At 41.5% G+C, this 26,207-nt stretch overlaps 1 protein-coding gene across 2 annotated transcripts in view; it reads left to right on the forward strand.

Annotated features, from left to right (window-relative positions):
* MRTFA (myocardin related transcription factor A) overlaps positions 1 to 26,207 on the forward strand; it is a 69,149-nt gene that overhangs the window by 23,948 nt on the left and 18,994 nt on the right. For both annotated transcript variants that reach the window (XM_039725263.1, XM_039725262.1), the window contains exon 2: positions 14,810 to 14,875. In XM_039725263.1, the coding sequence (XP_039581197.1) occupies positions 14,810 to 14,875 (66 nt within the window). The remainder of the gene's footprint in view (positions 1 to 14,809; positions 14,876 to 26,207) is intronic.

Raw genomic sequence — 26,207 nt, forward strand, 5'->3', positions numbered from 1 at the left:
AGGTGCAGCTGGCCCTGGCCCCACCTCATCCAGGAGGGGTCAGGAGACCTGCATGAATAGACTTGGAAGCTCCCAGTCCCAAGGAGATCCCCAGCAAGAAGGCAGCCCCTGTGCCCAAGGCATCTCACAGGAATGCAGGGTGACATTTTTCTGTAAAGGGTGATCTGTGTCTTCCTGCTTCAGAGTGGACCTGAAGTTGCTGTGGGGAGATGTGTGAGCAATGCAAATTCATGGATAAGCAATGTCAGAAACCAGTCACAAAACACACAGATGCCTTTCTGAATTATGGCCTAATGCATCCCACTGTTTGGAATTATTTATGCAAATAGTGCTCTGACACATTAAAAAACACAGAAAATGTGTTGAATGTACGGGGAGCTGATCTGCTCTGGCATTCCTATGGCAGATCCAGAGGCACACCAGACTCCCTGTATCCTCTTGCTGCAACCACAGCCTGTGACCATGTTTAAAAGTAAGAGGTGCAGTGAAGGTAAGATAATGATATATTTATGTCAAGTGGCTTGAAGTTGACTGTCAATTTAAATTTATTTTTGCTTAATAGTGTGCCTCATTTGACTGTGAGGACTAGAGGTGTTTCAGGGTATTTGTTAACTCTCTGACATGAGTGGGAAGCTTGGGGAAAAGGGTTAACACTGAATGACCAGGGTTTTTGTAAGTCAGTTGTTATCAGTGGAAGAAGAGTCATAGCATTATCCCTGGAGCTGAATTCACATGTTTTTTCAGTCCTGATGCTCTAATGTGTTTTTGATTTTTTTGGATATGACATGTTTTCCCCTCTTGCAGTTTACTAAACTATTCCTGTCAGTGTAATGATCCCCAGCTGTTGCTTTAGCCCTAGCTATTTTCATGCTGGGAATGGGAAGAGGAGGAGGAGGAGAGGGACAGAGGCTAACTTGTTTACCACACTGTGATCTACTTAATTTGTCAAAAATGGCTATTACAGTGCTTTCTGTAGTGCAAAGTAATTCTAAAAGGAGAGAGCTGCAGACTTGGACCTGCAAGAGTAAGGGGTTGGAAGGACTCAACACATGCAGAAAACAGAAAAGAAGAGAAACTGGGTGTGGTGCTATGAGTACAGCTGTCAGCAGCATTTATGCAGGCAATGCTTTGAACTGGTAATGATACCAAGTAAAATTTCCAGTAAGTACTTTCCTGCCCTGTCAACTGAATTTTCTTCTCAGTGGAACTGAGCTTCATATTCAGTGGCAGTGGTGAGGTACTGATAATCCCAGCAACTGGGACACATATTAATAAATCTTGAAAACACTTGAGCGGCTTTCAGGTTTTTGATTTTTTTTTCATAATTATCTGTTGTTTATTTTTCAAGAAAACATCTCTTTCTATACTTTTAAACAGCAAATGACTGATGCTTAGACTTCCCAGGAGCTGTTGAAAAGCAGCTGCTTTTTTTTGAAAATGGAGCTATGATACTGAAACTCAAACTGCTTTGTTTGCATCCAGAAAAAACGTGTGGAGTTCTTGTCTGAAGATGAGGGTCAGTGACAGGAGTGGGTTTTCCTTCTGCTTTTGGATTCATCTCAGGCTGCCTGTGTAAATCTTTTCTCTGTAGTTTTATCATCTACAAGGTCTGTCAGTAGTCACCTCTGATTTTTCATCATGCAGTCACACCTGCAAGTCATTGATCAACAGCTTAGTCAATATCTATACCAAAAATAAGTGCCCGCTCAGATCTTTCATTTCATGCCCAACTCCCATATCTCCTGTCTTTTCTGAGCATTGAATTACTGATTTTGTCACCTGCTGCATCAATAAATTTCAATCCAAAATGTAGAAGCAGCACATTTTTTGGCAAGAACCTCTGCAACCTGTGGGTAGAAAATGAGATATGACTCCTGCTGTGACTTAGGTTTATCCAATTAAAATGTAGTGAGCCTGTGAGGCAAATTGTACTGCTTTTTCTTGCAGGAGGCTCCTCAGGATGCATCATCTGCCCAAGGGCATTAACATGGAGCAGAATTCATAGTTTCTTTCTGTTACTTGGGCTAATGAAGTAGATGCAATGTTTTTCCCTGGCACTATGTAATAATTACTCACCTGGTATCTCTCCAAACTAAGAGCAGACCTGCAGTAGCTGAAATATGTTGCAATATGGTGGTTGCTAAGAAGAACTACAAAATTTTTTGTTTGTCAGTGTATTCAGGAGAGAAGAGATGGGTAGAAGAACTGTGCAGGTGATCTTCTGCCAGAGTTTATAGTGCAAATAATATAATCAACATTCTTTCAAGTGAACAAAGGTTTGAATTTTCCAGCCTGCAGTTTTGCCATCTAAAGTTATATTGGCCTGATATAGCTAACAAGAAATGGGAAAGAAGTTGGTGATAAGGAAGAGAGACATAAATTCTTTGCAAAATTGACTGTGAAAATTGGTGAAATCCAAGCTTTTTTGACAATCTTATTTTAAAACTGGCTCTCAGAAATAAAGAGCTGTAGAAAAAAAAAAGTTTTGTAAAAATACAGGTTTTTGGGAGTTTTCAGTGGAAGTGCCTATGATGGACTTTTCTCCATCACAGGGACAGGAATCATCAGTTGCAATCATGCTTATAAAGACCTTGTTCTGTGGTCTCTGTCCCCAAAGGTGGCTCAAAGGACTGTCACCATTCTGAAGGTATTTCCCATAACAACTGCTGTAGCAGCTGACACATTTAACATCTTTTTGGTCACCTTCCTCACTGAAACACTCGTCAGGCACACACATTGTGCTGCCCAGCCAGGTTGCTGGGGGCAGAGCTGAGTGCTGCTCTCTGGGTGACAGAAGGAAGAGATCCAGATTTGACTTTCTCTGTGTGGAGTTTCTGTAGCTTCCTGATGCTCTGTGTCTCTCCAGCAGAAAGTGCATGGAGAATACAGCTGTGGTTTTTGTAGGAGTGGAACGTGGCAGTAGGTATGATCTTGGTTATTCACCTCTGCAAATCTCACAGCACTGCTGGAAGCCAGAAGCTCCCGTTGCATAATTTGATCAGTATTGAAAGCAACATGTAACCTGGCCCTGCAAATTGCTGTGTGTTCTGTTTCTTATTTTGGTGGATGTTCTTTTTAGTTGCTTTCACCTTCCTAAGCGTTCCTGCCTCTTTCTGTGTTACACTTAGGTGTGAAGGTCCTTCTAAGGCTGCTTGCAGCCCTTTTTCACACTCTGATGGGAAATTCTCCCTTTTCAGAAGTAGAAGACAGCATTTTAGAAGTAGATGCTAAACTAACTGTACCTTTGTGACTCTCTGAGAGACTCTTTTACTGCTGCTAATAATATCTGTCACATTGGCTGCAGGCAGTGCAGAGCGAGGATTGTATCTTCAGGACTGACATGTGACAGTGAATCTTAATTACAGCTGCAAACGCTGTCCCCTGCAGCCACCTCCCTGCCCCAGTGCTGGAGGAAGGGACACAAGGGAAACGTGCTGCCCTTCCCCTGCCTTTGTTCAGGATGTGGGTGAAAGCCCACCTCCATTACCAGCTGGAGAGAATCCTGAAGTGTGTGTAATCTGCTGCTGCTTGCAGTCCCCTCTGTGCCCTTCAGCAGAGGACTGAGCCAGCAGGAACATTTTAAACATCTGCAGAATTTGTCCACCAGTCTGAAGTCAGTGGTCATGCAGGCCATTCTGGGTTTTTTTGGTTTGCTGATTGATCTGTTACACAGAATTACATTATTTAAATATTTATAGCTATGATAGCACATTAAGCCTCATAGGTCAAACTGCTCAATGCTATGGATCTTCCCTCATGGCAAAAACCACAACAGCCAGTCCAGGAGATGAGTAGCCCAAAATTTTTTTAAAAGAAAGTAAATATCCATTGAGAAAGGAGGTAAAAAACTGTAGATCTATGTTGTATCATCAGTGAAAAGATTCTGGGGGACTTTGATGTGTTTTTTATATGTAATGTAAATTCTGGGGATCAGCTTCCACACTGGGCTTCTGTAGAGGAACTGATTTCTAATGTAGAATGATATGATGGGCATAGCTTGCAACATTTTTTACAACTAGCAACAGAATTCTAATAGAATTTATACTTAAGCAATAAAGAAGCTGTCAGACTGTTGGAGTACAGAGGCCAGGATCTTTATTTGAACCTCAGGTGCTGTGACTGTGGCCAGTGTTCTTTGCAGTCTCTGAGAAAACAGCAAAGATGTTTTTAACTACCATGAGTTAAAGAAATATGGTAATTCCTTGTGGTATTATTCCACCTGAAATTCTTGCTAAGAGAGAATGCTGGGGCTTGGATAGAAGCTGGTGAAAGGAATGCTGACTAGATAGGGAATGCTCTGAGTTTTCCTTTTGCATGTTATATGCACTTTGAACAAAACCACTTTTATTTCATGTCCCACAAAGTAACTGTCAGCACAGTGAAGCAACTGAAGCTGTGAGATGCTCAAGCTAGCTGATTTATAATTGTAAGACCCAGCTTTCTGAGTTCCCTGTATAACTAGTTAATTATTACTTTTAAAGAACTGCTGGTTTTATATTTAAATTTGCAAACTTCCAAGTAATTTTTTCTACTACTGGTGGTAAAACACATTTGCTCTCATTTGCATTTGGTTTCAGTAAACCAAAGATCTTTAGGTGGTTAAAAATCCGAAATGGTCTTGGAAATACAGAATTATTCCATGTTTTAGTGGAAAAACCCAAAACACAGCTCATATGTCAAGGTGTCCCAGCTGAAATTTTGCCACAGAAATTCTGTGGTGTCTTGACCATTCGATGATTCCTGCGAAGGGAACTTTCACCCTCTATCTGCAGAGGGTGCCCTGTGGCAGAAGGAAGGCTGAGTCACTGGGCCAAACCCAGTCTCTCAGAAATGTTTGAGGAAGTTTGTGACCTTGATCCGTGAGGCTGTTTGTACACTGGAGCACTGTGCTGTAGTAGAAATTGAAGTATGGGAGGTGAATTATGAAGGAAAAGTATTTGACAATATCTCATTTGCTGCAAGGGGCATGGAAAGATTTGCTCATCAATTTTAGTGTTATAAACATATTGAATCAATCATGTGTTTTATGGATGTGTCTGGGCACTGTCTCAGTGCTTGATTTTCTTTCTGCTTGTAAGAAACCCACAAAAACACATCCCTTGAACTCAGAGTTTTAAATACAATGAAAAATTGTTCAGATTCTGGCATACCTCAAAACACTTGATTTTTAAATTCTGTATAGTTTATGGAAAAAAACTATAAACAACTCCCATGTATTATCTTCATGGAAAATGGAATGGTTGAAGCTCTTTATTCTTTTAGACAGAGATACCCCTATCTCTCCAAGAAAAAAAATTTAAAGGGTTTGAACTTGTGTTTCCCTTGTGTAGCTCGCCTTTTGTACTGTCACCTTAGTAGACAGCTGTAGATCTAATTGTCAGGATATAGCTACCCTTTCCTTCTTTTTTCTTCATTTGTCCCCATCTGCCATGTCATATTAAATTATCTGGGAGGATTTCTTTCTAGAGTCTTCTTTGCAGGCTGGTTAAGGGCAATGTTAGTTCCTCCTTGTTCATTGTTTCATGGAAAAATACAAATCAGTATAGACTGTGACTCAAGTTTACACAGGGAAGTGGGAAATTCTCTGTGTTTTTCCCTCCTCAAGAATTCTCTTCCAGCTAGAAATAGTAACAATGGATATATAGATGGCATCAACAAGTACTGATTACAGTTAATATTTACTGTATTATGATACCAGGGTCAATTTTAGGTAGACCTTTCCACCTAGGTATTTTGTTACAGGTCATCTTGTTGGATCATGCATGGTGGCCAGATTCCATGGAAATGGATATGTGCCTAGTTACTCACATGCTTAGTTTTCACCTAGCCAGTACTACTGAGACAAAATGATTTTATAAGAATCAGTAGCCTGCACAGAAAGCAAACCAACTTTTCCTGTTGGCAAGCTTGTTGTGCATTTTTACATGTTCCACATCTTACTAAATATACTATGTTACATGTATTTCAGGTGAATTTCTTAAAGTTGTATTTTAACAGTTTCAGCAAGTGTTGAGGTGGATTATAGGTGCACCAAGATTTTATGGTTAAGAATGGGCTTCTGTGTGTTTAATAGAAACACGTATGTACTAATAGTAACAAACATGTATCTGGTTTTAAAATTTTAGTATCAAAGAAGACAAAACTGGCATTGCATTAAAAGTAACAGTGAATAAAATGGCTTTAACCCATAAATCTTAAACATTTAATGGAAGTGGCAGGAGTTAAGTCAGGAAGGAAGAAGGTAAAGGTAAATACTGAAAAATGCACAGCAACTGCTAGTCTTAATTTTAATTAAACATGAGAAGAACCCTGCAAAATTCACCATAAACTTCCATGGTAATAATCGAGTTTGCATTTATTTGGAGTCATATACATGAGTAGCTCCTGTGAAACAAACACGTTCAGTTTTGTGCAATACTGAGACCAAATCTCAGAAGTAACCAAGTAAACTTCTAAGGCTGTGAACTGGTTCTTCTTCTAGGATCTCCACATTTTACCACCCAAGCCAATGCTGACTTGAGCCTTGGAGTAACTCTTCTGTCCTGTCTGGATTTAGATCATGTTATGTCTTGGTAATTGGATGGTGCTACAGATTTTGTTTGTTGTATAGTGCTGTGTCCAAACAAAACTAAAATTGCTGTAAATGCTGGTTTGATCTTCTAAATACAGTTTTTAATTAACATTAATGTCTACATTTATCAAATTTGATATTAAGCCTCACAACTGGCCTGCTGAGGTAGCTTGTTGTTCTGTGCCCTGTGTGAGCCAGCTACCTTGTGGTAAAATGAGAATAGAAATAGATCCTTTTACTTTTGACTGTGTGCTTCTGATTTCATATTCTTTGGGGAGCACTTTCCTGTGTAGGCTGGGATTTTTGATTCTGCTAAATTAGCTGTATCAAAGAATCTCTATTTGTCTCCACAAAGAGAACTACTTAATGCCTCATAACATTGACTCATTAAAAGATAATACAGTATTCTACCAGCCCTTGAAAACAACTGTTTAAATTTTTCCTATTTCACATTCCTCTTCCAGTGACATCCTCCCAACAATAAAGAAATATTGCCCTGAACCTGTTTTTTTGTTTTGTTTTGTTTTGCTTTAGCCAAAAGCAGTCTTCTGGAATTTGCTCATATAGACCATCAAGAGGCATGTTACACATGCCTGCTGCATGCCATGTCAATGATTTTATGTGAACCAAGAATATTTTGACCTGTAGAAGCTTAGAACAGTGTGATTTTATCAAGAAACAGGTCCTTCTTGTTCTGAGAGTGACAGTCAGTTCATTTTCTCTTTTCCTTGTCTTTTTGTGTTCTTAATTGACCAGTCACTCTTCTTTTTTTGTACTTTTCAGCTGCTTTTTAAAGCTGCTGGGCATTTGAGAGCCTGCAGGCTTTTAGAAGTGCTGGATAGTCAAAAACAACACTGGTGTGATATGCCCTCCATTGCATCTTTGGATTATTGCTAGCACATCCACTGTGAAGTATTTTGGAAGTTGTTGCTTTGGAGATGAAGAAACTGTTCTGTTTTTTAAGAATCACTTGATAGAGGGTTTAGGTCTACCTCAGGAAGACTCATACTCCTGTTCTCATCTGTACAAATGTTTAATGCTTTCATAAGCTTCCTAAGAGGATAAGAAATAAGAGGTGGTCATGAAAGAAGGTTCAAGTCCTGTATACAAGAACTGTCTGTGATGCAGTGTTCTCCAAACTGGTCCAAGACACCTTTCCATCTCAGCATGTTGCAGCAGCATGTGCTGATTTCTGCATTTCTGTAAAAAAAATCCACTTTCATCACTCTCAGAACCTGCAGTTTGGAGCTGCTCCTGATCCCAGTTTTGTTTCCTGTTTAGGATCTGCTTCACAAAGCTCCTCTTCAGGCGTGGGGAGAGTGGTCGCAGTCCTACTTCTCACAGAGGGAAGACCACAGCATGAATATAAATAAGTGGCTTTTGCCTCTGGTGTGAAAGGTTGTTGCAACAGTTGAAGAGACCAAACCAAATTTTCTCTCTATTCTTTACCCTTCCAAACTCCATTTTCTCCCTAGCATGGTTGCTAAGGAAGAGCAGAGGAAGCTGCCTGCATTTTAATAGCAGCCCTTGCTGCTTCAGTAGAGAAAAGATGAAGTGGAATGTGAGATAGTCTCAAACAGTAAAGAAATAAACTTCTGCTTAACTCTCCCTTTGTGCAGACTTGCTTCAAGCTATTCTTTAAAATGCATTGAGATGAACAGAACCGTATGGCTGCTGCTCCCACCAAGAGTGGATGCTTGCAAATTGTGAGGATCAACAGTGTGTCTGCTGCTTCTCCTTCACCCCACAGAGGGACATGAATTTTTGGCATCCCCTTCCCAGGGTAGCAAACTGTCATATAATCCCTGCAGTTTGGGTGTCATTTACAGTCTGCTTCACTTAAATGCTTCTCTGTTAACTGCACAGTCTGCTTAAATGCAAAGCCAGCATGTATTCCCCATCAGCAGTGGGGAATGAAATGGATTTAGTGGATTAAAATGCTGTTAGGCTCAGAAGATTGCCTTTAAAAAAGGCCCAAAAAGTTTGCTTTTCTTTGTTGGTAACCCCCATTCTAGCACATTCTGTGTGGTGTGGGTTATGTTGTCAACAGCACCAGAAAAATGCAGCTCTAAAACAGAAAAAGGAATCCACCTCAGCAATTTAAGACTGAATATTAATTTTGACCATTGTATTCTCACTCACTGATCACAAACTATCACAGCTGTTTTTTTCTTACACCTTCTTGTGGACCCTACATGTAATTTGGTATACAAACAGCCCTTGGCTGCTTCTGCACAGAAAGGTGCTGCAAGTGGAGTTTTATAGATGCTGCTCTTGCTGGTGAATCTAATCTGGCTTCCTGTTGAAGCATGAAAAAATCTAATGCAAGTCAACATTTGTTTTGTAAGCTGGCACAGCTGAAGAATGCTCAGAGACCATTTTTGGTGTGAGATGAAGTTTTTCTTACCACATCTCCAAGGGGACTGAATTCAGGATAGGATACAGCTTCCACAGAAAACAACAGCTGGTGTGCTGCATATTCAAAAGCTGAATTTGGCACTTGCTTCTGGTCAAATGTGACTATTTAATCAGAAAGTAGGAAAAAATTTCTCTTCTTAGTGTAATTAGAGGGGCTGCTGGCTGAGTGGTAAGTGGAAAGGTGGCTCCATCCTTCCGAGCAGTGGTTGCATGGCACTGTGATATTTGAGGTGGAGGCCCCAGTACTGCACAAACAGCTGTGCCAATTTTCTTCAGCAAATACTCTGTGTCATCAGAGTTGTCTTTTATTGTTGCATATTATAATTAAGTTGCTTGCATATGGTGTTATACAAATTGGACTGAAAAATTGGAAAGTATGTGTGGGCTGCAAATGGTGGCCTGGAGCCACGTCTCCTTAGTCCACAGTCTCTGAGCCTCACAAAGTGAACCTGCTCAGACCTGCCCAGTGCCAGGCCAGTGAAAATTCTCCTGCAATTCCTTTGGCACTACAGAAAGGTAGAGGTGTTGAACTAACTGGCAAGTTCCTATTGCAGCTTGTACTGTATTAGTGCTTCCTTGTGAGTTAAGAGGATGCTGTAGACGCTCAGTGCTTTCAAAATGGGCTTTCCAGAGGTGCTGAACAATGTACAAATAAATGAGCATTAAATTGCTTTTTACTGTCTACTTACGCTTGCACTTCCTTGACTTAGATAATGAAGTTGGGCTAATTTCACTTGTTCTTCAGTAGTTTTGCTTCCTAATCACATGGTTTATTTACTGGGTTGCAAGGATGAATTCTTCTATCGGCCAGACTGCTTTCACTAAATTTACAAAATTGATAAATCACGTCTGTGAGCATACAGCCTTTCTTGTTAATACACAGTTAGTGTCTTGCACTCTCCCATTTTGCATGGGTATCCCAGCTTGAATTCCCTGAATTCCAGGCTCCTTCAGTCCCTCTGTAGGGTTTCTTTTGGCTCTACAGCCTTCCTTCTTTCCTGATCTGCACTGCTGCTCTTGCTGTCCCAGTTGTAATCCACCATATGGCTGTGCTTAATCATTACCTTGGTTGGGTGACCTTAAGTATCACTTGGGATTCCTGGCAGGAAAGGTTTTGCAGAAATGTGAGCACAGACTCCCTTTGGTAGCAAGTCTGTATTCAATAGAACATGCACAAGGTCTCACCACAAGCTGCAGTTCACAGCCGTGATGTGCTTCTTGCTAGTTTTTAAAAAACAGGAAATACAGGGTATTTTATTAATTTCTTGTCACAAACCTTTCCTGGTATGTGAGACAGTCTTTGAAAAGAGATTTTAATTTTATTTTTCTCTGTTGAAATGCTGAGATGCAGGATCTGCAGTCTAGTTTCTGCAGTAGTTCCAGTCACACTGCTAAAGGCAGTGCAGTTTAGAAATAGAAGGGCAGGCATGCTGCTGCAGATTTAGGTAATGAGCTGCAAAAAACAACTTAGCTCATCATGGATATTTGCTTTTGCTTCTGCTTACTACCAATGCACCCCTGAACTACCACCAGAGCTGGAGCTGTCCTGAAAGTGCTCCTGTGGATGCAAGCTCTTTATATTAATTATATGCTGTTAAATCTGAGCTGCCAACACCTGTGAGTAGCTGGTCCTGGAATATGCCTGTGGGCTGCTGCCTTGTTGAGAAAGTTTTGTGCTAAGACAAAGACAAAATAATCACGACATCTGTATTTTACTAATAGGGTGACTCTGCTGGTAGTAGCTGTATCACAATATTATTTGTCATTTAATACATCTCCCACCATCAAAGTTCTCCTTTACCCCTCTTAAACTGCTGCCAGTTGTTCTCTGTCCTAGCTCCCAGATTTCTCTGGAATGTTTTCCTAATTCTTGGAATGCTCCATTAGTGATATGAAAACATTGTTCAAAGTTTAATTGGGAACGTTTCATACTTGTGAAATAAATAAGTTATACCCACCTTTGATGGGAAAATCTGACAAGCCTACAAATCCCACTAAATATTGCATATGGTAGAAGGGCACCAGTTTGGAACTTATTTTCTAGCCAGCAGTTATACACCATTCTTTGTATGACCTGATTTATTCTTAATTTGAAAAGTAATTTACAGGTTAAGTACAGGGATAAGGAAACAGAACATTGTCCATTAGTGACTGAAAGACTTGCACTTCATTCTGTCCTAGAGTAGCTTTGAATTTCTCTGGTCATTCTAGCCCTTTGGCTGAGCTCCATGTACAACAGCCTTGGACTGGTGCTTGGGACATCTGTTAATCTATATATAGGATTCACACACTTGAACATGTAAACAGGTGATCTCCTAAATATATGAAATGGCATTGGGAACTCCAAGTACTTAGTTAAGCCAAAATGTATTTAGGAGTGAACTGAAATAATCCTATTTGCCCTCCTCCTTGCTACAAAAATAAGCTGTATTGGGGAAAAAAAAGTATCTTATGGCTGATTATAACTTGTGCTTAATACATATGTATATACATTCATAAATCCCAGGAATTACTTAGTGCTTATAAAAAGGGTCCTGAAAATTACTGTTTTCCCCCCTGTTTTTCAGTTTAGTTCTCTTGACAGTTGCTAGTTTCTTGCTGTGAAGGGACATAGAGTTTAAAAATAAAGGTGCATATAATGGGTAGAGAAAATGGGTAGTAGATGGTAACTAATAAAGAAATAAGATATCTTTAGAAAATTTGTCAGGGAGGAGGCTGCAGTCAGGAGGTGAATTTTAAATCATTTGATGAAGTCTCTAGCAGTCTGACTGAGAGTCATTTTTAATAAATCTGGGAACAGCAGGGAGACTTCAGAAGAGCAAAAGACCGATAACGTTTTGCATCACTGCTGACAAAGGGTGAGTAAAGAGTGGCTCATCTGCTGTCAGTTCCAGGAAAAAAGATGGAAAATTTGATCAAGAATTTAGGTGGTATAAGAATAGCAGTATAATCATGCTGATCAGCTTTTCAGTCTGCTCAAATGTGTTTCTGTCATTTGGATAAGTGAAATGTGGTTGCTAGGGGTTTTGTCTAGGTGCAACATACTTTTATAACATCTTTAAGTTAGTAGCATGGTGTATTTTGGTTTTAAGAAGTATATTTGAATTTAATGAAGTATTGCTTAATTGGATTAAGAACTGGTTGTAATCATAGAAAGCAGAAAAGTATTTCTAGTTGAGCTCAACCTGGTGCAGTCTGGAAACACATGCAAGAGGCTGTAACAGTGTGGACAGGACAAATACTAGTGGAGGAATAAATTGTGACATTAAAAAAAAATAGTTTAGATAATTTAGGCAAACGGAGACAGTTGAGAAAATGCACATTAATATGGGTGACAATACAGATGTGCATCCAGGAGCAAGAAATGCCAGCCACGTCTGTGTGGGGGGTTTGTAGCTGAAAATCCTGGCTGGGAGGTGAAAGGGAAACAGTAGGTGTGGTTAGAAATGTGAGGGAAGGTAGATGGTTGTAGCAAGGAAGTGGCAGAAAGAGCTGGCATACGTTACTAGATGTGTAAACAGAAAACATGAGTAATAATGAGATTATCTGCTGGGGAGATGGGCCTGCTGCTGTAGGCTTGTGCCTTGCCTGTATACATTTAGTAAAATGTGCTAGTTTAGGGTGTGGATTTATGGGCTCAGTAGGAAGTAATGCTGAGATTCAATGGGCTGCTCCTAATGGGGCAGAAATCACTCAGAGGCAGAGTGCTGTGGGAAGGATGAAGTCCAACTCCCACCTTCAGTGCTGGCAAATACCAGGGTAGTTCCACCACAGCTCCTGGCTACGTGGCCATCCTCTTCAACTCACTGATGCAAAAACTGGTGCCTGTTTTGACTGGGCTGTGGTCTGTGTCAGTGAGTCCATCCACCAGTCAGGGGGACATGAGAGGTGACGGGGAGAGTGAGAGATTTGACACTGTCTCTCTCAGCAAGGTGTTAGATCAAGATTTGGGTTTTGATAACCTCAAAAGGAGTCCAGCAAATGAGAAGCTCTGTGAGCAGGCTGCCTGTGAGCTGTGCTAGCCCTCACACTAGCACAGAAGTCGGAGAGCGATCTCATGCTGGGTGGGAGGAAGAGTCTGGAACTACCACTTCTGTTTGCAGTTTCACAGCCAAATGAAGGGCCTGTTCCTTCCCCTCTCTGTTCCCTCCTCCTCCTTCTGGCTCTTGGCTGATCCCACACAGAATTACCATGGTGCTCTGTACATCCTCCTCCCCTCTCTCACTTCCATGTACTAAAAGAAAGTAGTTTCCTGCCCAGGATGCATATATTAAGAAATCGTAGTTTGTCTTGAGAAACAGAAGAGAGGTAACTTGTTTGCACACTGTGTGCACAGAGGTATTTCCACTGGTAGGAGGTACTCCTCTCACTGTCATAAACAGTTTCAGGGAAAGCTACTTCAAGAGTCAGTGGACGTGGAAGCCAGAAAAATCCAAGAAGAAAATTAAATGTGATTTAAGTGAAGGTGATTAGGTGCTATGGAAACAACCATAGAAAGGAAGAGATGGATCTCTTTTTTTATACATATGAAGACCAGAACCCATTTTGGAAGATGTATCTTAGTCAAATGCAAACTGCAGATAGGAGGTTGAAAGAAACAGGTAAAATGTGGTGATGTCTGTAAGTAGACAAAGTGGCATCTTCTTATAAATTTTTTGCTCTCTACTTTAGGGAGTGTACAATACGAATTTGGATATAATGTATGAAATTAATGTACTGGACAAAGTACTTAAGAAAGGAGACATAAGGGTTATAATGGGATCGTATAGTTAGACTGTAGAGAGCAGTTTTGCTCTGTAGTGGTTCCACAACATTCGTGTGGATTTTCATTACGTGGACTATAAAAAAGGCATAAGAGAAATTCAAATTAAAACAGGGGTGATGAGATGCATTGCCATTAATTTTATAATATTTTATGTTGAGCATGCTTAGGAGTTTGGGCTTGATTGCAAATGGATTCCATGATACTCAGGTTGTCCTATTTTGAGATGTGTGTCACATTCATGTGAATTTTTTCTTCAGTTTTGAAAGGTTGCTTTCATATGGAAGGTGTCTTTGACTGTAAGAACAATCAAGAATGCTTTGATTGTATAGTTTAAAGGGAAGCTGCTGTTATAATCTAAATGTTGAAATTATTGTTATTCCAGGGATTTGCACTAAAAAACCCCAACTAACTGCATTTCACACAGTTCATGAATATGTTCTGTTACGCTAAAATAAACAGAAAAAATTCTAGTGATAAGGGGATTCCTTTTGTAGTGGAAGGACACTTCTAGATGTATCCGTGGTATTTCACTTTCATGAGATGTTTCTGAAGGTGAATTTCTGAGCTGAGGAAGGAAATCAGCCTTGTAATTTAGAGTAACGACCAACAATTTTGACATATCGTTTAATCTGCACATAGTAATTAGAGTTTTCAGGAGTCATTAGCAGCTGGGGTGTCACTCTGTGTTTATTGGAGGACTGTCAGCTGGTGTTTCTCTTTGTTTGTTTTTTAATATTAATGGTTTGGAAAGCAGTTGGTGCTCTAGAAAGAACTGAGAAACAGGCCTGGCTTTGTGGATTTTTATCACCCTGCCAAGACCCTGCGCAACTTCCTCTCCCCCTGGCTGCAGCAGCCTACGGAAACCTGACTGCTGGGGGCCACTTCTGCAATTGCAGCAGGGCAGGGCAGCAGGGTGGCAGGGGGGGCTTTTCCTTCTGCTGCTCGCCAGTGCCTTGGCATCCAAAGAAGAAAACAAGATGCATTTGAAAATGTCTCTTCAGTTGTTCCTTGCACTGATGGGTTTCCTTCTCTCCCTTCTCTCTGCTGTCGCGCAGTGCTGCAGTTGAAGCTCCAGCAGCGACGCACGCGGGAGGAGTTGGTGAGCCAAGGGATCATGCCGCGTAAGTACCACTTCAGTTCTTTGCCCTGGTGGTTGGATGCATGGTTTTTGGTGGAGAATGGTTTCCCATCTGATTCGAAAGGTCAGGTTCTCTGCTTCTGCATGGAAAACATCAAGTGTGAGAGCCCCACCCTGTCCCACCCAGCCTGGTCCTTCTGAAGTGTTGGTGCCACCTCCGATACTGAGGAAGAGAGCAATGGCTGCAGTAACTGTACTGCAAAGCTAGGCTGGTGTTTCATCTCAATGCACAGTCTTCTGGAGAACACACTGTGTTAGAAGTGCCTTATATACTTGACCCATGCTGGTAATCATTTTTAACAGGCTTCCTGCCTCTGCAGTTTCTGTTCTTACAGTATGGCAGCTCCCCAGACCTCTGAGGCACTTGTAACTTTGTGTGTACATATTCCATAAACTGACCGAAACCAGGCATAGTGTACAAGATGTTAACCAACAAGGGACCCTCTTTGTAGAGGGTCCCATGTTTGTATGTAGAAAACAGCTAGAATGAGCCCTATGGGCATCAGTCATTGCCCTTCTTGCAGGGAAAGGCAAAATCTGTGCAGGCTGAGAACGTGTGCTTTTCTGGGTAAACAGAGAGGATCTACCCTAAAGCCAAGCTTCCAGTGTCAGATTAGTGTTGGAGAAGGTGTTTTTTGTTTTGCTCCCCTCCTTCCCTCAAAAATGCAAAAGAGGTGACAAATAAGTTTTGTCATGCTTTGGTACCTCTGAACTGGATGACTTACAGGTTACAATTTGAGGTAAAGCCACACAGCAAATGTTTTCTTTTTGAGGTCCTCTCAGTTTCACACAACAACTGGAGCAAAATGCAGTGGATCAGAAATGTATTTTCTTCTTTCAAAAGCTTTCCTGCTGCCCTGTTTCAGAAGCTTTACTTGAAGATGGTGTATTAATGAGGATTTTCTCATTTCTTCTGTTTCTGGGATGCACACTGCAATATGACACAGTGCTGTGACTTAGACTTTGCTGAGGGCTGAAGGTTTGACTGGCAGCTCTCTGAGTGAGGAGAACCTGTCAGCAGCACTCTGTCAGCTGAAGTGGCTTGCTGGATGGCAGTGATGTTCTTTAAGAGGTTTCTGGGGCCCCTGTTTAAAACTTGTATTACTAAAGCAAAAGGAAAAGATTGTGCTGTCTGGATGTATCATACCTGTTGTGTATTTTTTAATCTGAGGAGCTTGTATAAGAGCTTCTCCAGAATACACTTACTGCTTTTGGATGAAAGACTCGTGTCCCAGTGGCTGCCTTTTTACGAATGCTTCTCAGAAGAAAGTGTTCCTGACTTCTTTGTGGTGTCCTGCTTTAGGTGGATGTGTATGCAAATACTATATTAACTTATGTTCAGTTCTGGCTTTCTTCAAAGTGTGCCTGGCCAAACTTGTGATTCCTGAGAGGGGTCTGTTTTCTAGGCCTTTTGAAAATGAGGCCCTTGCAAGTAATTCAAGTAAGGCATCCAGAATAATTAGTGAGTCTTAAATTTATTTAAAACATAGTCTAAATTACTAGTCTTTGCAGATTTGTGCCCTTTATTGCTTCATTTATATCTCTTACATGTGAATTTTGTGATGGACCAAAAAAAAGCGCTTCGTGAAAATACTGACAACACATTAGAAGGTTCTTTCTTTAGTGGAAAAAAACCTACTTTAACACATCTGTTCTAAACATGATTTGAAATTAGTTTCTCCCAAGTAATGGTATCATTTACCCATACCTGCCAGCTGGAAATAACCACACATAGGGAAATGTTTCAAATGTAATTTGCCTGGGCAGTTTTTGAAGAGAAGATCAGATGTGAGATAAATTGTGATACATTAAAAAAAAAAAAAATCCCTGAGAAGTAAAGAGGATGACTAGGGACCATGTTCCTCCAGAAGGCATCTCAGCGCCATGACAGCTCTACATCTACTTTCAGGAGTTCCAGAATAGACTTTTTTTAAACTGCTGGGAATATGCAAGTATCCTGTATTCTTTCTTCCTTTCTTCTCTGTGGTCTGTGTCTCTTGTCAGTGAAAACACTGAGGTGCTTAATCTTGTTCCACTGTCATCTGCTACTGGGCATGGCAGTGCTGGACTTGTGTGTCGCTCTTGAGTTTGTTAGCCAGGAACCAAGCCCCACGCAGTCCTTCGTGATGATTCAACAAAAGCATAAAAGTTGGAATCCAGAGGATGCTTTGGTGCTGAACTAAAAGAGCTGGAGTGCTCTTTGCATGTCAGATGTTGGTTGGCTTATTTTCTTTCCTTTATTTTCCATCTGGAGAGTCTTAACACTCTTGAGAGAACTGTGGTGGTTGCAGTTCTATCTGCATTACAGCTTGTATCAGGAATGTGTTTTTGAAGTGAAGGCCCTGATTGCACCTGCCTGCTGTGCCTTGCTTTGCACCATAAAATGAAGTTTGAGAGCTGGATTAAATTGGAATGAAAATAAAGTGTAAAATATTCTGCCTAGAGCTAATATGGATTCAGCCCATGGGACCAGACTACAGCTTGTCTGGCACCACACCTCCAGTTCACCTTCCCATCCAGAGTGGGGATGTCACTTCCTCACCATCGACTTGGTTTCTGTTTTGGTCTTACTGTGCTTTCCTATGTGTTCCTTTGGATTAGCCTGTGATGCAGATCAGTTCCTGTATATCTTGAGGCAAACAGCCATGGAAAAATCCCTGAGCCAAGTGTGGGAGAAGTGAAAGGTTTTGTTTTACATGACAAGCTATGGTACTGTGCAAACTCCCATTGGTACCTTTGGCTCTCCTGTCTGAATCGAAGCCCCACATAAGATTTATTCTGCAAATTGGTGCCCTGAAAGAGAAATTTCATTGCAGGCTTCCATCAACACAAGGTTTTTGGACACTGTAAATATGAGGAGTGGGAGATGACACGTTTGTGTCACCCTTATGTGAGAGTAGAGTCATGCTGCTCCTGCTGTGCTTGTTCATAACAGAACTGTGAATTGCTTACTTTGTCCCATGTGGAATTTTGTTTATATGGTAGAGTGGAAAGGCAAATGTTTCAACATTTTTTTACCAAGTACACTTAATCTCACTTAACCTTCCCAGCCCACCAGCCACCTACAGTGGGGCTTTGCTCCCCTGAAAGATTAGTGTATTGTAGCAAGAAATAAAGCATTTGTAGGCAGTGAAAAATGATTCAAAATAATTGCATTTTGTGCTTCATTAATTCTTCTTGCTTTCTGTTACCACTTTGTGTAACCTTTTACTAGTAGCAGGATCCATTAGTTCAAGATTAAAATTCTCAATTGCCCTTAGAAAAATGGTGGGAAGCAAGTCTTCACCTGCAGCTGACACATCTGTGATCTGAGTTAGGATGACAGTATCTTGAAAAATGGAGAGCTGGATTTTTATGTTTATTCAGGTTTTGGCCTATTTTCTAACAGTGCAAATAGACAAACCTTTTTGCTATTTGCATTTTTTTGTAGCTATGCAGACATGATTTTCATCTTCTTGTCCTCACAAAATACAAGTTATAGAAAATCTGTTGTCTGTATTCAACTCTTTGAACTCTGTTGTGCTGTAGAAGAACAGTCAGATGCTGTCATTTTTTAGTGTCAAATTTAAAGGTTATAGCTATTGTAAGGTTTTTGGGGGGAATATCAAACACCCCATTTTTCACTCTTGAAGACAGTGTTTGAAACAGTAGCTAATGCACATCTGAGTAGAAAGTTATATGGAAAGTATCTTCAACTAAAACAGCAAAAATTTTTAGGGGAAAGACATTTGGCAAACGTAGCAATACTCTGTAATGCAAAATATGTGGCTCTTTTTCTCTTTTGCAAGATTTAAAGCTTCATATTTCGTTTGTTTTATCTATCAGGATTGTGGTCTTTGGCTTCTGGCTGCAAGCACTAAACACAGGCAAGAATGCAAGGTTGTCATATGGCACAATCCTGCAGGAAAGCTGTTTTGACCATCACATCTATCCAAGCTGGCGAAGCAGAAGTAGATAATTTCTGGGAATGTGCCTTGTGTTTCTCTGTAGTGGTGCTGTGTGAGTCTCTGAAAAATGACACAGGCATCTTTTGAAAAGGGCACTGCCTGCCCTGGAAGCTGTACAGGCTGAGAATTTCCAGGAGCTTCTTTTTCACTTCAGTATATCTGATGTTTGCCAGGTTTTGTGCCCACATCCAACTCCTCTGTATGTTTGTGTTCTGGGATGCAGAGCACGTGGCTGTGTGTAGATCCAAAGAGGATGGAATTTGTGCATGGAGATTCTAATGGGGCTGCTTTAACACCTGCTGAGATGTTTCCATGCCCTAGGTCTGTGCTACCAACACTCTGATGCAGTTTCTGCTGGGACATGCAACCTGCTGGATGCTTGAGCTTATTCCAGAGTACAAGAGTGCATTTTATCCTCAGGCTCCATGAGGGGAGCGTGCCATGGTTCAATCCAGCATGTCACATGATTAGAAATTACTGTAATACAGCATTAGAAATTACTGTAATACAGCAGGCAGTCTAATGATTACCATCTCATTAGGCCTTTCATATCACTTGCTGCATTTTTTTATTAGCAATAGGGTTAGCAGACAAAATGTATTATTTGTTATAAAACTAAAATGCCTTTTTTGGGAGTCCGTGAGACATTGCTTAGAATGAATTTTGAAGGAATTGCTATTTACTGGAGACAGCTGGTGAATTAAGAGTACAGAACACAGGTCATGCTTTGGCATATCAGTGTTGATCATCATCTAGACAAAGCTTGTAGTAGCTGGTCTTCTGCATCCAGCACAGCTGCCATCACAAAAACCTAAGGATCTTTGAGATACTGAATTTGGGAAGCAAACTGATTGCCACATGTGAGTTTCTAAGGTTAAATCATGTCTCTAGACTTCAATATCTCAACCCCAAGGTCTGGCCATACATTCACACTTGTGTTTGGGTAGGGGAGCTAAAAATGCTATTTCTGCTTTAGCCTTTACCTGATAGTCTAACTGCTTTTCAGTTTTTCAGAAAAAAATAATTTTTTAAATACTTGAAAATTAGCTTTATTGCTGCATGGCTCTGTAATTAATATTTATGTTAATATTTTCTTATTTATTCTTATTTCTAATTATGAATCTTGTTGATTTACTCTGTGTGTGCTAATTGAAGGAGACCTGCCAACCTTTGGTTCCTGTTACATACAATAGCTACAGTAGAACATATTACATGTCAGAAATAAAAGCAAAAAAAGTTTTATAAATTGTAACTGTTAGTTGGCAAGTAGGAGCATCTTTCTATGTTTGTCAGAGCAAGGAGAGGCAGCAAGCTGTTGGAACATGAATAATCCACAGGTGCAGTATTTTTCATGGCACGAGCTGTTCTGCCATCATGCTGGTGACTTCAGGGGCAATTAATTCTTCATGCCTCGGATATATTTTGTCCTCTACATAAGGGCCAGGATAGATGAACTGCTATGCCTGGGTGGAGTTCTACTGACTTGGAACTGTTGCAGTGTGGCTCCACAGCCGACATTTCAAGGTTGTGATGTGTTCTATGAGAGCTGAGCTAAAGCCATTGCTTTAGCACCCTGAAATATCTCTTCCTGCTACGTAACGTGTCCCCGTCATTCTCTCACCACTTCACATACCAGATCTTTGTAGTGACATTCCTGCAGTTTTATGGAATCTATTTATAGTAATCAAGCAAAAATACAAGTTTTCACTTCGCTGCCATTTTATGTCTGCTGTTCTGCACATTGGCAGCTGCTTCTCTTTCATGCTTTTAAGCTGCAACTGTAATTTCATTTAGGACAAGGAGCTGAAAACATATATGTGGACTGTAAATAAAGCTGCAGCTAGACTTTTAATATACTCAGTGTCATGCTCTGAGAGTAAAACTGGAACACTAAGCAAGTATTGTAAAATTAAAAAAAAAAAAAAAGTAGAGGACACTTGCTGTAGCTGTCCTCTACATTTTTTTCTGTTTCTGGTATGTTGCACAGAAATCTGTAACTGGTTTTATTTTAGTTTGATTGTATACCTATAGCTTGTCTCCAAGGAATTATTTGCTGGTTATTTGACTTTAATAATTTTTCTTAGAGCACAATTTCAAAGGCTTCAGGCTTTGTGTGTAGAAGGCTGTCTGTACATTTAAGCTGAGAGTCTCATTGTCAGAGGACTAAAAACTGCATCTGCTTTGCTTTTATTTTTAGATATCTATGTTCTCCATGTGTCTGTATGATCTGTGATTAATAAGACACGATTGGAGTAATAAAGCTCATTGTGTTAGGATGAAAATGTGCTGTTTGCCCTTTCTGAAGCTGTAGAAGGAAGACCGTGCTCAGGTGTTTGATGGGCTGCCTTTGGTCCTTGATCCCTGCCATGACAGAAGATTTAACTCTGCCAGTTGCAAGAGGGGGAGTAAAGTCTTGACAGGCAATACAGTTTTTTCCCTTCGTGTTCCCACAGTAGTCTCAGCTTCATTCTTGTTGTCTGGGAATGGTCTCTCGTTTTTGTGACCCCGTGCCTTTCTCACCCTGGGCACTCTGGAGAGTTATCAGAAGAGTTTGCAAAGGCCAATTATCCATGCAAGACACAGGCATGAAGTCTCGTCCATGAATGTGTGGGTCAAAGGGTTCCTGGCAGAAGTTCCTTGTGTCCCTTTTCCTTTCCAGTTCGGAGGTGGCATAATCCTGATTGTAATGAAGCTTTGGCTTTTTTTATTTCAGGATTTAGGTAGTGTCTTTTGAGTGCAAAGAGTTAATGGTGATGGATGGAGCAGATTGTACATTATTTGTATTTGCTGTAAATGTTTTTTGACACAAAGCCATAGCCATAGTCATCCACAGATCTGATAACTGTTACCATGGGTGACAATTTCCATTCTGCTTCTAAAGAGGATGAACTTTCTGAGAAATTGCACATATGTTAGATTTTAAATTAACTCAGTGTTGGGCCTTGGAAAAATCTTAGTCCTTTCTGCCAGTAATTTCATGTTTGCTGTGACAAACCTTTAGGCTTTTCATACAGTGAATGAAAATCTTAAACTTCAGCTGCATCATCGGTGGGATACTCTGTACTGAAGTTACTGCAGTCTTGCTGAAGGTGGGCTCTGGAGCAGAGCCTGCTGCAGGCACTGGCAGCAGCTCAGCTGCTGAGTGTCCATGGTGAGTGAGCTGAGCAGGCCACCACAGCTCCCCTCCCGTGTGCTTCAGCAGCCAGGGCAAGCCCAGTGCAGGGAGCTGGAAAGGGGCTCCTCCTGGGGAAAACGGCTGTGCAGGTTCAGAATGCTGAGCCAGGAGAAGGGCAGGATGTCAGGGAGGATGTCAGGGAGACAGGACCTCAGCTCTGCCTTCCACAGCAGCCTGGGGCTCACAGGCCATCTGCAGCAGGGGCTTCATGTGGCTGCTGTTTTCTGTGTGTGTCTCTGTTGGCTGGAGTAGCTGCAGCCCTGTGTCTGTAATGCTGTGCTCTGGCAGTGCTGGCAACAGCAGCAACATGGGAAGGAGCCTTTCTCCAGTCTTTCATCTGTTTGGGACTAGGAACACTCATAATCCTTCAGTCCCAGTAACACTCTCATTGAAGGGGGTCACTGAAGGGCAAGCTGCATTTGTTTGAATGTCAGAGATGTGTTTCTTACCTTCATAAACATATTTGCATTGATTTTTTTATGACAGTCTTAATTTTTAATTTTCTGAGTTTATGTATTTTGGGATTTGAATAATCACAATTTACCAGTTGTAGCTTTTTTCCTTATCTTTAATTTGATACTCATATTTTACCCTTAATCCAAGGTCATTTACCAGTGTTGAGGTATGGTATCAAGAATTCTAAAGTGTGATCTGTTCTGTGTCCTGACTGAGAAACTCCCCAGAGCTACAAATGGAGAAAAGGATGCTGATGGAGATCTCCCTTCTCTCAGCTGTGTATTCTCCAGCCCCTTTTCATATTTCTGCAGCACACAGCAGCAGCTCTTTGACACTGCCCTGCTGGCAAGATGACAACCCCTTCTGTGCATGTGACCCAGTTTTTTAATACCTTTTTCTTCCATGCTGTGAGAAACGCTTTTTGAACATGCTTTTTGAAAGTGGGGTGAAGATGAAGGGAGGAAGAAAGTGCTAAAACTGCCTTGCTCTGTGGTTCGAGTTGTGTGTCTCTTAGCAAATCCTATGGGTGGGAGCCCCACCCTCAACCAACGGCGGAAGTCATCGAGCCTATTTCCAGTACTTATCTCATCTTTTTACGAAAGCATAGTAAACAAGAGACAGAAACCAGAATTTGGTTGAGAGCAGGGGTGCATAGCTGCAGCAGAAGGCCTTCTGCCTTTCTGAATTAAATCAGCGTGTCTGAGTTTGGATATCTCTCTTCGTCGTAGCAAAGGAAGGTTTTTCCTTTCCCTTAGGAATGAGTCTAACTGAGGAGCAAAGTATTGACTCAGTATTCTGAATTTAGCTGTAGCCTTTCTACAAACATTGTGTGTTGTCTTACCAACTGATTTGCAGTTGAAATATCATCTTGTTGTCTATGATGAGCTAGATACTATGGCCAAGGACAGCTCATGTGCTTCCTCTCCTCTGTCAGTCTACAAGTCTGATAGCCTCGAGTAGTGATTTACTGATTACAGAAGGCTTTGCAGCCTCTGCTTCTCACAAGGCACTTGAGCTATGAGGATCTGTGCAGATCCTTTTGCCTTTCTTTCTTCCCTCTGTTTGGTTCCATGCAAACCTCAGTGTCTTCTGTCAGCTGTATTAGCAAATGCTGGGTGTATGGGGATTTTGACCTCTTTTTTTCAGCAGTTGGGTCAGTCCCCTTCCCCTGCTGTGTTTCATTCTTAGAGTGTCTCCGAGTGGTTCTGATTCCACTTATTTCTCACGATTGGATGACAGGAACTCAGAGGTCTGCCTATGAATATCTTTGAAAGCTTTGCATGGCTAAAATCTGCTTTTTTATACTGTGGGATAAGCCCTGAACAGAAATGTGTGGGCCATTTTACCCAGCTTTTTGTCTCTGCTGTTATGTTGAAGATTTGGATTTGATTCCTGATCCTTACTTCAGTCTGTTGTTCATAGCAGCACCAGTTTGATGCTTTGCAGCAGTGTCTCAAGGCCTGGCTGGATGGGGCTTTGAGCAATCTGGTCTAGTGGAAGGTGTCCCTGCAACCATAGCAGGGGGGTTGGAACTACATGGTCTTTAAGGTTTCTTCCAACCCAAACCATTCTGTGGTTCTGTGATTCATTCACACTTTGCCATCTGCAAAATGTGGCTTGGACTGGGGGAACAATGGACTCAGGCATTGCAGTTTTGCACCCTGTTTCATAGGAATTGATACATAGCTTTGAAGTGAATATTAGCAACTTTCATCTCTGGGCTTTATATGGAAAGGTGTGGTGAATGTTAGATGCTCTTGTGTGCTGCTGCTTGGTTTTGGGGGTCAGATGGAATAACACAGTTGCAATGGATAGCTGCAACATTTTTGAAGCAGGGTGGAGGCACAGAACAGTTGCATCATTGATGTGCAGGGAGATTGCTCATGGTAGCTAAGGGTGTGGCCACAAAGATGCTAATGTTTCAGGAATTCCAGAGATGAAGCCTCAAAATGCTCCACAACAGGCAGCAGAGAGACTAAAGAAATAGGATGCTTGTGGAAGGAATTTCATGAGATCCTTGCTAGCCAGCCCACCTGTGGCAGGAAAATCAAGTCCTGCTGTCAGTCATCTGCAGGTGAGGGGTAAAACTCATCCTCCTAACAGCAGATGTCACAAACTGCCACAGTTGTCCAAGTGTGACAAAAGTGTGAACAGCTCAGTGGAGGTCACCTGCTGGACTGTGCTGTCCCAAGCCCCACTGGTGATGCTACTGCCCCATCTGTCACTGAGCCTTTCTTAGTGCTTGTACTTGGGCCATTTGTAACAGGCTGTCTTCCTGTGGTGGGTGGGGCAATTTGAAGATGTGGGGGCCATGGTGCAGAAGGATGGGGCTCCTGCTAAAGTGCTGGCCTTAAACTCAGCCTCTCATTCCTGACTTTGTCTGGCAGGGCAGTTGTGCTCAGCTTTGCTGACACTATTATTTGTGGAGCCGTGCTGTAAGCCAGCATACCAATCCAGGTTAAAATAACTCCTTCAAAACAACTGTGATCAGAGTCCACAGATGATTTTGTCAGCATAACCAAGGGCTGACATGCTTTGACCCAGACCTAGGTGCGGGAATGAGGGAGAAATGCAACTGCAGGTTACTGAGGCTGAAAATGTAATGTACATATCATGTAGAAATAAAATCAAAAGGCAGGCAGGAGGTAACCTAACTGAAATTGAGCATTGCAGAAGTTACTTCTGCATTGTCAACTATTTATTTTCTGCATACAGTGGAAAACAAAAACCCAACAGCTCATACTGCTGTTGTACTTTGGCAAGTTTGGTGGATTTTTTTCCTCTGGCAACACTCAGTTCTCATCAGGGCTCACTCAAAGGTAGCTGGACAGTTAGGTCAAGGATTCAAGTTAAGTTTGGAGAGGGGCAGGTGCCATGGAGAGGTGCAGGAGATACGTTATGGCAGCAGTTCCATAGCAGAGCTCCTGTGCAGTACAATTGGAGCATCAGTGGCAAGGCAAAAACACGTGGGACATGGAAAGCAGGGAAAAGGAGATCATTACTGAAGCTGGATCTACCAGCAGACTAAATATTTGTTGAAATGCTTCCCAGGGAATTCAGGGTATTAAATGTGGTTTTGCACTTCCTGGGTTTAGTAAGGTGCTTGAAACAGCCTTTCCTGATGTTTTGGAAGCAAGCTGGGACTACTTGAAGCTGCCTATGCAACTTGTGAGGGAACAGGATTGGAATAAAGGCTTGGTGTCAGACTGGGAGGCTGCGTTGAGCAGGGTTGTTGGGTGGGATGGAAAGGGAGAAAATCAGTGTTTGACAGGATTCAGTATTATCAGTGCTGTGATGTAAACAAAGGAACAGTCTGTCTGGTTATTAAGCCCCAGGTTAGATGGCTGGGGGCAGGACAGGACTGGGATTCCCAATGATGAAGAAGCCAACAACTACAGAATGAAGTGAAAGGCAGAATGTCTACATTTTGTAACACCTAGTCAGTGGCTTGAATTGAGGATGAGGAGTGGCTGGCTTGGTACCAGCTCTGCAGAAGAGGATTGGAGACCTTTAGTGGATGGGGAGACAAGCACAAGTGAATGTTGTTTGTTTTATGTACAAAAACAAGGCAAACTGGCTGGGACATGTGGCTGAGAAGTGTTATTGAATAATCATTTTTCTCTGTAACAGCCAGTGAAGCCTAGGCTGGAATATGTACCCAGTTCTGGACACTAGGCTTCAACAAAAATGCACCTCAAATGGAAGGAGTCCAAGAGACTAAACAAGCAAAGGTCTGT

The sequence above is a fragment of the Passer montanus genome, unplaced genomic scaffold (genome assembly GCF_014805655.1).
Source record: "Passer montanus isolate IOZ18808 unplaced genomic scaffold, ASM1480565v1 scaffold55, whole genome shotgun sequence".
Lineage (NCBI taxonomy): Eukaryota > Metazoa > Chordata > Aves > Passeriformes > Passeridae > Passer > Passer montanus.